Source organism: Cucurbita moschata, unplaced genomic scaffold (genome assembly GCF_002738365.1).
Source record: "Cucurbita moschata cultivar Rifu unplaced genomic scaffold, Cmos_1.0 Cmo_Scf00019, whole genome shotgun sequence".
Classification (NCBI taxonomy): domain Eukaryota; kingdom Viridiplantae; phylum Streptophyta; class Magnoliopsida; order Cucurbitales; family Cucurbitaceae; genus Cucurbita; species Cucurbita moschata.
In genome coordinates this window covers 1,840,549-1,854,677 of record NW_019268535.1, presented here as the reverse complement: position 1 = coordinate 1,854,677, position 14,129 = coordinate 1,840,549, and the positions used below count along the sequence as shown (strand labels likewise).

Sequence of the window (14,129 nt, the reverse complement as noted above, 5' to 3'; positions counted from 1 at the left end):
AAAAAATAAAGCAAAATTCAATTTAAATTTCTAAATTTTGTTTAAACTAATAATGATATAAATTTATATTATGAATTTTATAGTGCATTTATCTACATTTATATTACATTACTAACATTAGAATTCTTTATTTTTTAAAAAAATATAAATACATTATTTTAAAATAATTTTAAAATAGTAGGTCTAAATTCATTAGAAAATTAATTGAATTATTATAAGAACTTAAATTAATGTAATTATTAATTTAGATTTTTTTTAGTGTTAGTGTAAATTATAATTTTTTAGAAAATGAAAATAAAATAAATTGCTTTTTAGTGTTGATATTTAAAAACTATTAAATATTAAGGAATAATCCGATCACTAATGAATAGCTGATGGACTAAAACGACGTCGCATTGTTCAGCAGATTGCGTGCTTGCTTGAGGAAACGGAAAATTAATATATAATCGGAACTCGGAAGGCTTCTTGTTTATGTCGGCTTCTTCTGATGTCTCCCAGTAGAAGAATGAACGGCGAGTTCGCCTGAATGCCCGTCCGGCGTCCATTATCTCTCCAGTCATCAGTATCCGTTTTCGCAGCTGAGAAACTGTGATTATACTAGGAAGGAATCGGTGTGTTTTTTATGGTGTTTAAGAGCACTGGTTCTATGCCGTGAACCAGGTGCAAATTGACTTTGGTTGGCCACTGGTCGATTGGATCATTGCGAATTTGTAAGTAAATTGTGATTTGGTTGAAATGTCCTGGGGACTGGGATGGAAGCGGTCATCTGAGATTTTTCATTTGAAACTGAATTATGGTTCGGAAGAAGATGCGGAGAATCCTGATCGTGTTTCTTCGTCGTCATCGTGTTCTTCTTCCTCTTCTTCTTCGTCGTCATCGTTGAACATTTTGACGCAGGGTCAGGATCTTGGATTTCGGATTGATTTAGATTGGTCGGCTGGAGATGACGAAGATCAGGTGGCTCTGAGGCTTCAGTCGCAGCTCATGGTTGCCTTGCCGGTGCCGCAGGATGCTGTGCAGGTAGAATTGAATTTTCGTGAAGAAGCAGATAATGTGGATGTAGATATGAAGGTTTTAAAGAGGAGGGAGCCTCTTAGAGCTGTGACGTTGAAGAAGTCAGCGGGGTCGGGGCAGCAGAATGATGGGATTGGCGTTCTGACGCGGCTGTTGAGGTCGAATGTGGCCCCGACGATGCCCGGGGTTAGCGACGAGGTGATTGGTTGCGGCGAGCACTGGAAAACCGTTACCGTGCTCAATCTTAGAGGTTGTGGTTTGACGGTAAGTGTTTGTGGCCATTTATTTTGCTAATCAACTTCTTCTTCTGCGAGCATGTTTAGTACAATGACGGCTTTCATTCGTTTTTCCTGTTTGTAGAAAATTCTGGTATCTTGCGACATTTTCGGTTTCTTGCTCTTTTTGATCGATCAATTATGCCTGAAATTTAATGTTATACAATCATCTGCTTTTATTTTTTTACTTTTAAGTGATCAATAATTTTGATTGCTGTGGTCGGTTTGAAACATGATTTGAAGTTGAGTTCATCCATCTTTATCTATGTTCATTTCAGGCATTGCCAGCTGATTTAACTCGATTGCCTCTCCTAGAGAAATTGTACCTTGAAAACAATAAACTCTCAGTTTTGCCGCCTGAGCTTGGTGAGATCAAAAGTTTGAAAGTGCTCCAGGTTGATTCCAACTTTCTGATTTCCGTACCTGGTAAGCCTGGTTTTTCTAAAACTTACAAGAGCATTGGACATAGTAGAAAGTAGATTTAGACCATGTAAAAACGTGCCTCAAGAATGAGGTGCTTTGATGCATTTCCTGTCCTATTCATTAGATTTTTGAAAAATGTTGAGCTGTAGAATTGAGGCAGTGCGTTGGGCTGGTGGAGCTATCACTTGAATACAACAAACTCGTTAGGCCTCTTCTCGACTTCAGGTTATTCGTCTTATTTTGGATAGTTAGCAACTTCTGCTTTGTGTTTTTCACTGTTAATGCCCTTGTTTCAAGAGTAGCTGGTGATTCCTACCTTTTTTGGGTCTATTGATTTTCGCCAGCATTATGACAGGGCTATGGCTGAGTTACGTGTTCTTAGACTATTTGGTAATCCTCTAGAATTTCTTCCTGAAATCTTGCCGTTGCACAATCTACGCCATCTTTCTCTTGCAAACATCAGAATTGTGGCAGATGAAAATTTGATATCTGTGGATGTTCAAATAGAGGTAGTATTGAACACAATGATGCAACTATTCAAATAAAGGATTACATTAGCTCTTAAGGCATAACTTTTTACGTTGATTGATTTTACTTTTGGTATATGCAGATGGAAAACAACTCTTATTTTGGTACATCTAGACATAAGCTTAGTGCCTTCTTCTCCCTTATTTTCCGTTTTTCTTCCTGCCACCATCCTTTATTGGCATCTGCCCTCGCAAAAATAATGCAAGATGAAGGAAATCGTGCAGTTATCAGTAAAGATGAGAATGCAATACATCAGCTTATAAGTATGATAAGCAGTGAGAACCGTCATGTGGTAAGACGTGTTTCGGAACTTGGTTGTTCCTTTTTATTTAGTTATTTATTGTGCTAGAGCTGATAGGCTTATTTTAAGCAGTTATTACTTTTGGCAGGTTGGACAAGCATGCTTTGCTCTTTCTTCTCTTGCTTCAGATGTTTCCATTGCAATGCAGTTGATGAAAGCAGACATAATGCAGCCCATTAAAACTGTTCTAAAATCTGTCGCGCAAGATGAAGTAATTTCTGTATTGCAAGTTGTGGCTAAGTTGGCTTTCACATCTGATACTGTATCTCAGAAAATGTGTACTAAGGATCTTTTGAAATCATTGAAATTGTTATGTGCTCAGAAAAATCCAGAGGCTAGTCTACAAACTCTTCATATTACCAAAACTCTCTTGCTCCTGTCTACCCTTTCGTTTGTAATTCTAACGATCTTTTTCTGCAGGTGCAAAGGTCAGCTTTATTAACAGTTGGAAACTTGGCATTTTGTTTAGAAAATCGTCGCACTCTAATTACTTCTGAAAAGTTGCGTGAACTACTCTTACGCCTGACAGTTGCACCTAACCCACGTGTGAATAAAGCTGCAGCTCGAGCTTTAGCAATTCTTGGTTTGTCCTTTTGATCTAATTCACCTTGTGGATATGAGATTCATGTTCTTATAGTCCATTCAAATTGATTTTTTTTTTTTTTTTTTTTGGGTAGGGGAGAATGAAAATTTAAGACGTGCCATGAAAGGGAGACAAGTAGCAAAGCATGGACTGCGAATACTCTCAATGGACGGTGGTGGCATGAAAGGTTTGGCAACAGTTCAAATACTTAAAGAAATTGAGAAGGGAACGGGAAAGCAGATACATGAATTGTTTGATCTTATATGTGGCACATCAACTGGTGGCATGCTAGCTGTTGCCCTTGGTATTAAGCATATGACTTTGGATAAATGTGAAGAAATATATAAAAAACTTGGTAGGTATGCTGCAAGGGTAAGTAGTGGCTAAATTCTGTGCACTTCATCTGTTCTGTGGTTAAACATTTTATTTTGGATTATAGGAAAGCTCGTCTTTGCTGAACCTACACCAAAGGACAGTGAAGCTGCTTCCTGGAGAGAAAAGCTGGATCAACTTTACAAAAGTTCATCACAAAGTTTTAGAGTTGTTGTCCATGGATCAAAAGTAAGATTATTTCCTAGTTTCTTGTCCATGATGTGATGGTTCCGCCCCTATGTACCTTAGTTTATGGGAAGCTTTTATTTTCCTTTGAGCTTTCTGAAAGAAAGTTCTCGCCAAATTTGTCTAGCTTTTATTTGGTTCTCTCGACTCTTTCAAAAGCAAAGCCACTAAGTCTTTTTATGGTCACTCTTATCTAACTTATTGCCTAAAATTATGTTTATAAATGACCAAATATTGAAGGTGTTAATCATTGTTCGATAGTAGTTTTTATTATTATTTGAACTACATCTGGTCTCCACAGTCTATACAAGTCCAATTCAGAAATGACCAAAAACATTGGTGGATGCATCATATTCTCTCCAGTCAATTAGGATCTATTTATAACAATGCGTAATTTTGTTTGTTTACATTTTATTATCACCAACTAGCTGATGGAATATACTTTTGTGATGATGTCTTGCAGCATAGTGCCGATCAATTTGAGAGGCTATTGATGGAAATGTGTGCAGATGAGGATGGAGACCTGTTAATAGAATCTGCAGTTAAAAACCCCCCCAAAGTATTTGTTGTGTCAACCTTGGTGAGCATGGTACCAGCTCAGCCTTTCTTATTCCGCAATTATCAGGTTTGAGATCAAGGCTTGATTTCTTTTTTTCTTTTTTCTTTTTCTCTTTTTAATGTTGGAAGAAAGGATGCACAATATGAATGAGATGATTTACAACCAAAATTAGATTACAAAGTGCAACAAAAATTTCTATCCTGTAGAATCAAGAATAAAGGAATGAGATGAACCTTAAGCCATGCTGAAAATTTATCTTCCACTCTCTTTTCATAAGAAAATTTACGCCATGCTCAAAGAAAACCCTCTTTTCATAAGAAGGCTTGAAATAAGACCTTTTAGTTTCTGTTTTAGTTATTTTTTAATTTTCTTTTTGTGGACACCAAACTAAAGCAGCTTGATTTTCTTTGCATAAACTACAGTCCCATATCTGATTGTGCCAATTGCTACATTGCATACTACATTTTTGCAGTATCCTGCTGGAACACCGGAGGTATCTCTGGCAATTTCAGACAGTTCAGGGATTACTGTGTTTGGATCACCTTTGGCCAGTGCCCAGGATGGCTATAAGCGCAGTGCTTTCATTGGAAGTTGCAAGCATCAAGTATGGAAAGCTATAAGAGCATCATCTGCTGCCCCTTATTATCTTGATGATTTTTCAGATGGTATTTCTCCTAGTTCTTGTTTAAGTGAATATATTCTTTATCCCTTTTATAATTTATTAATACCATACATTGGGTTATTAAATTTTATTCTAGTTTGTAACAAACGTAACTTTTAGATGAATTTGATTAAATATAATTGATAAAATACATAAAATAAAATTCACATGTATCTTAAATTTGTGATAATTTTTTATTGGGTCACGAGTTTTAATTGCAATTTTCATTGAATTTAAATTGTTAGTGTATAGAAACACGTGTGCAGGGTGGGCATAATGACGTAATGAAATACAAATCTTGCTACTGATTGTTGTTAGATTGATTGCAATATTGTTAATTGGTGACATGAATGAAATTTAACGTGAGAGTTGGGTGGACATTATTGTCTACTGATGATTCTCTCATTCATACTTCTGATTTATTAAAGATAAAGTTGGTCTTCAATCAAATGCCTTTCCATCTTTGATATATTCATTCATGGTCCTCTGAATTTTTGAAGACGTAAATCGCTGGCAAGATGGAGCCATAGTGGCGAATAATCCTACAATCTTTGCCATAAGAGAAGCACAGCTTCTATGGCCTGACACGAGAGTTGACTGCTTAGTTTCCATTGGATGTGGCTCTACTCCAATGAAGGTAATTTATCTTTCATATGAATAATTATATTATTTTAATGCTCTATAACTGTCTTTACTGGTTTTAGGTGAGGAAAGGCGGGTGGCGTTATTTGGATACTGGACAAGTGCTAATTGAGAGTGCATGCTCTGTGGATAGAGTGGAGGAAGCTTTGAGTTCATTGTTACCTATGCTGCCTGAGATACATTATTTCCGATTTAACCCTGGTATGATATATTAATCTACTCATGATTTATTGGTTTAGCATTTGCGTGAAATTTCCTTTGCTTAATCCTGCAGTTGTTTGCCTTCACCAAATTCAGACCCTAAAAAAATTTAGGGGTTATCCTGTGACACGTCTATTTCAAGAACAGAGATGTGCACATGATCCATATTTTATTTTATTTTATTTTATCTATTGCAGTGGATGAACGTTGTGATATGGAATTGGACGAGACTGATCCAGCAGTCTGGCTGAAGTTGGAAGCTGCAGTTGAGGAATATATCCAAAGCAATAATCTGACATTTAAGGATGCCTGTGAGAGATTAATCTCCCCTTATCAATTTGATGAGAAGTGGTCGGAAAACTTCAATTCATTTCATTTGTCCAGGGTGACGGGATCATCAGCAGGTGTTTGTTCTCATAGCATTTTCAACTGCTCGATGTTTCTTTCTGTTTGGATTTTTATTGAACTAACCAGTTATTCTACTGATTTTATGGCCATGCTAGATGAGAATAGCCCTTCTCTGGGTTGGAGACGGAATGTACTACTGATTGAAGCTTCTCATAGTCCTGATGCAGGAAGAGTTATGCATCATGCCCGTGAACTTGAAGCATTTTGTTCCAAAAATGGTATTAGAATATCCCTTATGCTTGGAACATCAGGGATTGTGAAGACTGTACCTTCAACAACATTCCCAACACCTTTTACATCACCCTTATTTACTGGAAGCTTTCCATCAAGCCCACTTCTGTATAGTCCTGATGTTGGAGCTCAAAGGCTTGGTCGAATTGACATGGTTCCACCTTTAAGCTTAGATGGCCAATTGGGTAAAGAAGCAGCATTAGCCCCAGAGTCTCCTTTAGGACCTAGAGAACTCTCCTCACCTGTACAGGCATTGCATGAGAAGTTACAAAATTCACCTCAAGTGGGCATTGTACATTTGGCCCTTCAAAATGACTCATCAGGCTCAATATTAAGGTCAACACACGTGGCAGATGTCTATGAATTCAGTTGCAGCATTTTCATTTGGTCCTGACCTGCTCATTCTTTATTCTTGTAGTTGGCAAAATGATGTTTTTGTAGTTGCTGAACCTGGAGAACTTGCAGAGAAATTTCTACAAAGTGTCAAATTGAGTTTGTTGTCAGCCATGCGAAGTCATCGTAGGAAGGGTGCATCATTGCTTGCCAATGTCTTGACTGTGTCTGATCTGGTGGCACTCAAACCCTACTTCCAAATTGGAGGCATTGTCCATCGTTATTTAGGACGACAAACCCAAGTATGTTATGTTCATATTTTTCTTTGCTTCCTTGTGGTTTCTTGTTTGCTATAGTCAAAGTCACAGTACAAAGAACTTCAGTTCTGAGTGTCTATTGGTGTTTGTGTTCAAGGTTATGGAGGATAATCAAGAAATTGCAGCTTACTTGTTTCGTAGAACCGTGCCTTCCTTGCATTTATCACCTGATGATGTTCGTTGGATGGTAGGCTTTCAAATCTTTCATTAATCCATCCCTTACATTTTAGATGTCTTCAAAGTTCATACCTTGTATGTTAATTGATGCATGAAAGTTGTGAAACTTTATATTGGGGATGGTTTCAATTTCTAGTGCATTTCTAGGTGAATCACTGGAACAGTAGGTAGTTCATTAGATTGTTTGTTTCCTATTTCTGCAATTGCTTTTGACCAGTTTTTTCACGTGGTTCTCTTTGTCAAACCCATTTGGGAAGACCTTTTCAAACAAGAAATTCAATTTTGTCCTCCTTGCTTTCCCTTCTAGATGTTTGTTGGTCTTTGATCGAATCATGGTGTTAGTCATATATGGACCCTTGTGTTCCCGAGGCATTTTCTCTAGCGAATCTCATATCTGCTTGTCCAACTCTTTTTCACCCAATCATGTAATGTTAGAATTTCAAAGGTGGTCAATATTTTCTGGCCTCTTGTCCTTGGGAGAGTTTTACCGAGTTCTTTAACCCAGAAAATCTCATATGTAGTCTTGGAGAATAACCATAAAATAGTTTAAAATAGGTCAAGGATAGCATAAGTTTTAAGGACAGTTTTTTGTAATAAGCTTCAGGATAAGGTCAAATGATACTTGAGATTTGATGGATTGAAACTTGTACACTAGATTTGTCTGTCCTTCACTTCACTGTTTGACTCGGTAACTTCCTCTAAATATATGGTTCTCCTAGCACCGAACGTAATGGTTAATCCGCTTATATCCATTTTTTTTCCATTAATGTGAACGATTCATTACTCATATTTCTGAATTTTCTCCAGGTTGGTGCTTGGAGGGACAGGATCATTTTCTGCACTGGAACTTATGGGCCAACCCCAGCTTTAATTAGAGCCTTTTTGGATTCTGAGGCTAAAGCTGTAATATGTTCTTCAACTGAACCCCCTGACACGCAACCAACAACATTCCAGTCAGGGGAATATGATACCATGGAAAACGGGAAGTTTGAGATTGGCGAAGACGATGGAGAAGATGATGATCCTGAGCTTTCAAGTCCCACGAGTGACTGGGAAGACAGTGATGCTGAGAAAGTTGGAACTTATTCTTTAGATACCTGGGATGACAATGACGAGGAACTTTCACAATTTGTTTGTCAGTTATACGACTTGTTATTCCGAGAGCGTGCAAGTGTAAATGCTGCTTTACGCCACGCTCTAGCTTCGCATCGAAAGTTGAGGTATAAATGCCATCTCCCTGATGTCCAATAATATCTTGAACAATCACACACACACAAAAATAAATGAAAGAGATTAAAATATAGAGAAAGGTCGAGAGGAATAGTTGGAAAGTAGATGGTTTTTGCTGAGCATAGAGAACATTCAAGAAAATAAAGAGGAAGATCCAATTTTGAGGGGGCTTTCTTTTGTGTTCATTATAACCATCTTTTGAATGCCATAGACGTGTAAGGCACTAAAAAAGGTTGTCTGATTGATCTTCTTTGTTCAGTTCTAACTTTGTTTAGGCAAATTTGAATGTAAAAATGAGCATAAATTCTCTTCTTTGAGGACTTTCTGATTACTATGCTTGTATTTCATCACTCGAAGGAAGGGTACAGACCACAGCGGAAAATACCCAACCACCAAAATGTTATATGTTGGAAGTACCCTCCATTTGAGAGGATGTGTTGGTAGGCTAGCAAGTTCGAATGTGAATTTGGTCGATATGATCTTATATGATGTTAAGAAAGTTAGAATTTAGTCCGATATTTGCAAATTTAGCCCTATATTTTTAGATTTGCAATATAATAAGTCTTTTTAAATTTGGTTTATGACTTTTTATTTTCGGTATATTAGTAGACACATCAATAACATATTTCATATACTTTATATTTAAAATATCAATCAACTGACGTAATATAAAAAGTGCATCATACAAATAATATAATCATTGTCAATAAAGCAAAATCAAGATTAGTCATGAATATGTGAAAGTTGCCTTTTTCTAACTAAAAACAATCTTTTTTAGAACATGTTAGATCTACGAACTTTGAATTCAGTAGGTAAGAAGTTAGTTTTGTAGCCACATAAATTCTGCAATCCAACATTTCATTGCAACAAACATAATTTAAGAGTATTTTTGATAATTTAGTATTTAAACAACGTTGCAGATATTCGTTTTGCATCGTTATCCAGTAAATAAAACGATTAAACATCAATTGGGTGGGTATGGGTTCATGAAGGGTGTACAAGAAATCTTCACAAAGTAAATAAACAAACCACTTTTTTATTTTATAGCATCCATCTTAATTTTCTATTTAAAAAAATGGTTATGTTGTTCTCACAAAATGAAACATGAAAGGCACAACCAACAAATCATGATCTTTTTGTTATCATTGCTGTTCTTCTTTGAAACATAATAGAGTTTTTTAAATACCATTTTTCAGAATGTATAGCCTGGATTTAAGTATTTTATTCATTATAAAGCCATATTATTTATTTATTTATTTTAAATCTTCCTCGAGAAATTATTCCAAAATAAAAAAAAAAATCCGGTTAAGAGATTTTTGCCATTGGGTATTTAAAGGCAAACAAGTTCTTGAATCTACATCTACTGATGAGTAAGATCTATCGTAATTTTGTTTATATTTAATAGATTTCTTTACGGTACGATAAAAATGTGGATCCACCTTTGTGTCAATATTGAATGTTGAGGATTATTGGGAGAGAGTCACACGTTGTCGTTAATCAAATAAATGATTGTGAGTTTATAAGTAAGGAATTCATCTCTGGTCGGACTCTACTATGGGTTCTGACCACATTCTCCACAGGGCCCTCTTATCTCTTCCTTCTCCGAGCTCGGGTTATGGAAGAAGGAACTGAGTAGAAAGTATCAGTAACAATAGGTTTTATTACGGGACAGCTCATGATGTTCATATCGATCTATTATGTGTCTCTGCATCTAGCATTTGGTAGACTTCATACAATAACTATCATAGCTCTACCGTATCTCTTGTTTCATTTCTTCTGGAACAATCACAAACACTATGTTGATTATGGATCTACTACTAGAAACTCAATGCGTAATCTTAGCATTGAATGTGTATTCCTAAATATGGATACAATAACAAGATGTTATTTGTGGTATACGGGTTTTTAGAAAAACCAAAAGCAAAGTCATGAGAATGGAGGGTCGTGAATCTTAACGAACCTATGTCAATATTTTTTTAGTTCAAATATCCGATCGAGAATACATTATTTATGGTAAGTGAGCAGCAAAAGGAGTAGAAAATGTGTGATAATATCACGAGGGACAGGAAGCACTAAGATGCTTCTTCGAAGCATTCAGAATGATTATTATATCAAAAGCTCAGGCTGATGCTTGCTTTCTCTTTCAAATGGCTTTATATAAAGATCAAAAAGGAGATAGCTTAGACTCAAAGCAAGCAATCCCAGGACCCCAAAAATCCTCTTTGAATTTACGTTATAAACCCAGCAGCACCACATTCTGGGAATCTCGTGACAAAATGGCTGCTACTGTAACTGCTCCTGTTGCCATTGGAACTCGAGGCACCGTGGGATCGCTCGTCAAGAACGAAATTGATTATTATGCCAAGATTGAGCTTGAAAGATGCTGCAGCAGCAGCAGCAGCTCACATAGGACCCAAAGACCTGATATGGCTTCTTCTAGCTGCAGCAGCTCCCCTCCCACTTTCTGGCAGTCTATAATGTTGTGGCGAAGGAAGAAGAAGCGAACCGGGATTTGTTTTGTCCCAAAAATGAATAAGATTTCTGGGTTCGGTTACACGATCCTTCGGAATGACTTCCACAGCTTTCACATGTAGATGATGCTTCATAATCCTCAGAATACTGGACTCAGGGATTTGCAAGAGAAGCTACCAAGCAGCTTCCTGCTGCTGATGCTTGTTAGGATTTGTGTTTCCTAATTCTAAAGGAAACTTCCTAGGATCCCATCCAGACAGGAACCAATTAGCAGTTTCAACCTTCAAGGTAATCCAGTTTTGGAGAAAATGTTCCAACTTTTCTACAGGGAGGTTTGGAGAAAATCAACTTTTCTATAGGGAGGTTTGTTCCTGCAATTGTATGTTTGAAAATATATGAAGTTTTTCGATAACGTCTCATCCCACCCACCCCCAAGTCAAAATGTACGTAAGGATGAACATGTGAGATCACATATTGGTTAGAGAGGGAACAAAAATATTCCTTATAAAGATGTGGAAACCTCTCCCTAACAAAGACATTCTAAAAACCGTGAGGCTAACGGCGATACATAACGGGTCAAAGCAAACAATATCGGCTCGCAATTGACTTAGGATTATTACAAATGGTATCAAAGCTCAACAACAGACGGTGTGCCAGAGAGGATGCTCAAAGGGAGATGAATTGTGAGATCCCAGGTCGGTTGGTGAGGGGAACGAAATATTCCTCATAAATGTGTGGAAACCTCTCCCTAACAAACGCATTTTAAAAACTGTAAAGCTGACAGCGATACGTAACGGGTCAAAGTGGACAAAATATGAACTTGAACCACCACAAACCAAAAACTAATGTCAAGTTTCTCACTTTATTGTCAAGTTTCCATCAATACATAAAGTACTAACCTAACAGGAACAGCCACCACAACAATTCAAGCCCACATCTCTCCTCTTCTATTAGCAGATCCAAACCTACCAATAGGGAGCGGACTCATTCAACAAAAGCATTACAAATTTCAACCAGCGCAAAAGCTAGAACATTAAACTTGACAATGGAATTCCTCGTCTGTAGAACAAGAACAAAATGATCAGCACAGCCTCTCACAAATGGACTTGAATGCAAAGCCAATATAAAACAATTAGCTGTACCTATGTAAAACATATGCAGAGGGTGATTAGCTCAAGCCAAGAAAATGGCGCATCCTCTTGTATTTCCCTGGTGGTTGCAGAGCATCCCAGAATTCCCTCACTGAGGCAATCCAGCTTCAATTTCATTCCACGTTTCAACATTCTTAGAGAACCTCTCTTTGATTTGCCCAATGAGTTGCTTCGCCTCATCGACCTTCGAAATGCTAACAAGCCCATCAACAAGAGACTTCATTGTAGTAATATTTGGAAACCAACCCTTCTCTATGCTTTGCCCACAGAGCTTGAATGCTGTATCATAATCTCCTCCTCGACAAAGAAAGTAAATCAAAGTGAAATAGCAATCACTATCTGGTTGGCAACCGCTATTCATCATTCTCTTGAAAAGGGTCTTAGCTTCATCAAGATTTCCTTCCTTGCAAAACCCATGAATCAATTCACAATATGTAACAGAGTTTGGTTTCATACCTCTCGACAACATCCCATCAAACAAAGCCTTCGCCTCCGATGATCTCTTCAATTTACACAGACTCTGTATCCTTGCATTATATGTACTAACTCCACGCCGAACGCCATATTTTTCCATCAATTTTATGACCTTCTCAACATCCTCGTACTTCTCTTCCTTGTAGCATCCAGCAAGCCAGTTCGCAAAAGTGGTAGCATTTGGTTTGATATCCTTCCTGTCCATCTCCGCCAGAATTGAATACACTGCACTAGACGATCCCGACTCTGAAAACGCCTTGATCACTCTGTTATACGTATCCAGATCTGGTTCGATTCCATAAACCTTAGGAAACTCCATAAAAACTCGCTTCAGTTCCTTGTAATCCTTAGCTAAATTGCATGCAAATAGCAATGCGTTAAGCGATTTAACCGACTGACGCGCGCCCAATTCATCAATTTGCTTAAAAGTGCTGATAGCATGATCGAGCATTTTGGCCTGGCCATAGAGAACAATAGCGTGGCAAGCGAAACGCTCGTTTTTCAAGTCGGGACGAGACTTCAATTCCTCGAGGAATCGGCGAATCCCATCGAAATGCTTGGACTCTGAAAGCTTGGAAATAGCAACTGAGAAAGCGATGCGATCGAGATGTGATTCTGGAGTGAGAGTAGCAGCTCGGCAAATATCAATTATACGCTCAGGATTGTCCTCAGATTTCAGCAGAGACAGTGCGGCCCTCGATTTCTGTTTCGCGGACAAAGGATTGGTGGAATCCGGGGAAAGGATTGTCGAGAGAGAACGGTAATGAAGACGATAATTGATGTAAGTCGCGTTCGACGGGAAAGCGTGACGGAGGCGATAGAGAAGCGCCATAGCTCAAGAATGATTAGCAGAGAGAGAAAGATGGAGAATACCGAAGGTCTAGGGTTTTGGAGAAGAGCTTGAAGACGACGGCGGGCTTTGCGATCTGGTGCAGGTGTGAAACACGGACGATCAGTGAGCCATTTAATCTTCGCCGTCGTTACCATTTGAGAATTGAAAAGTATGCTAAGCTAACGGTGGAGATTGAGATCTGATTACCAAAAGTACTCTTTCTATGGTTTTAAATATATATATTTTTTTTAATTTTATCACTGGTATGTTAATTTGGTGATCTCAAGTCGATTAGAGATTGATTAGAGAGAAATACGAAACATTTTTTATAAGTGCATGAAAATTTCTTTGTAGTAGACGATGTGTTTTAAAACATCGAGCGGAATCACAAAAGAAAAGGCCCAAAACCCGTCACGTGTTTTAAAATATTGAGGGGAAGCTAAGAAGGGAAAGTCGAGACAATACAATATCTGCTAGTTGTTATCGAGTGATATCTCGACATAAGACGAGAGGTAGGTTTTGTGTCACTCCACCTGGTCGTATAAAATTTGCATACATTTCGATTCTCGAGACTTTTTCATAGTCTTTAATTGTATAGACTATGGTCTATGACTAACATCATTCGTGGTTTATATATTACATATTATAGTCATATAGTATACATTTGACATTAGTCGTGATCTATATTGCAATTTATGGCTAATGTCATCGGGGTCAATAAAGTATATATTTTTTATTGAGTATTTTTTAAAATATATA

The 14,129-nt window shown here is 37.5% G+C and overlaps 2 protein-coding genes across 5 annotated transcripts; one reads left to right on the top strand and one right to left on the bottom strand.

The window, feature by feature from the left end:
- The first annotated feature begins 481 nt into the window (after positions 1–481).
- LOC111457255 (phospholipase A I-like) lies at positions 482–8,940 on the top strand. Of its 3 annotated transcripts, none has more exons than XM_023099461.1 (18): positions 482–1,278; positions 1,568–1,715; positions 1,862–1,937; positions 2,068–2,221; positions 2,323–2,532; positions 2,630–2,875; positions 2,962–3,124; positions 3,219–3,479; positions 3,564–3,685; positions 4,146–4,307; positions 4,714–4,906; positions 5,403–5,539; positions 5,607–5,745; positions 5,943–6,149; positions 6,249–6,720; positions 6,803–7,019; positions 7,132–7,221; positions 8,019–8,940. In XM_023099461.1, the coding sequence occupies exons 1-18, from the start codon at positions 736–738 to the stop codon at positions 8,460–8,462; spliced, it is 3,984 nt and encodes a 1,327-aa protein (XP_022955229.1). In that variant the 5' UTR covers positions 482–735; the 3' UTR covers positions 8,463–8,940. The 3 variants fall into 3 exon arrangements, with proteins under 3 accessions (XP_022955229.1, XP_022955228.1, XP_022955230.1); XM_023099460.1 differs by having other exon boundaries at positions 1,859–1,937; XM_023099462.1 differs by lacking the exons at positions 482–1,278; positions 1,568–1,715 and having other exon boundaries at positions 2,057–2,221; positions 8,019–8,913.
- A 2,791-nt stretch (positions 8,941–11,731) lies between these two features.
- Positions 11,732–13,474, bottom strand: LOC111456964 (pentatricopeptide repeat-containing protein At1g61870, mitochondrial-like). 2 transcript variants are annotated; one of them, XM_023099049.1, is made up of 2 exons: positions 12,056–13,474; positions 11,732–11,972 (listed from the first exon to the last, which is right to left on the bottom strand). In XM_023099049.1, exon 1 carries the CDS (start codon positions 13,368–13,370, stop codon positions 12,153–12,155), a length of 1,218 nt encoding a protein of 405 aa, XP_022954817.1. In that variant the 5' UTR covers positions 13,371–13,474; the 3' UTR covers positions 11,732–11,972; positions 12,056–12,152. The 2 variants fall into 2 exon arrangements, with proteins under 2 accessions (XP_022954817.1, XP_022954818.1); XM_023099050.1 differs by having other exon boundaries at positions 11,732–11,878.
- Between the last annotated feature and the right edge of the window lie 655 nt (positions 13,475–14,129).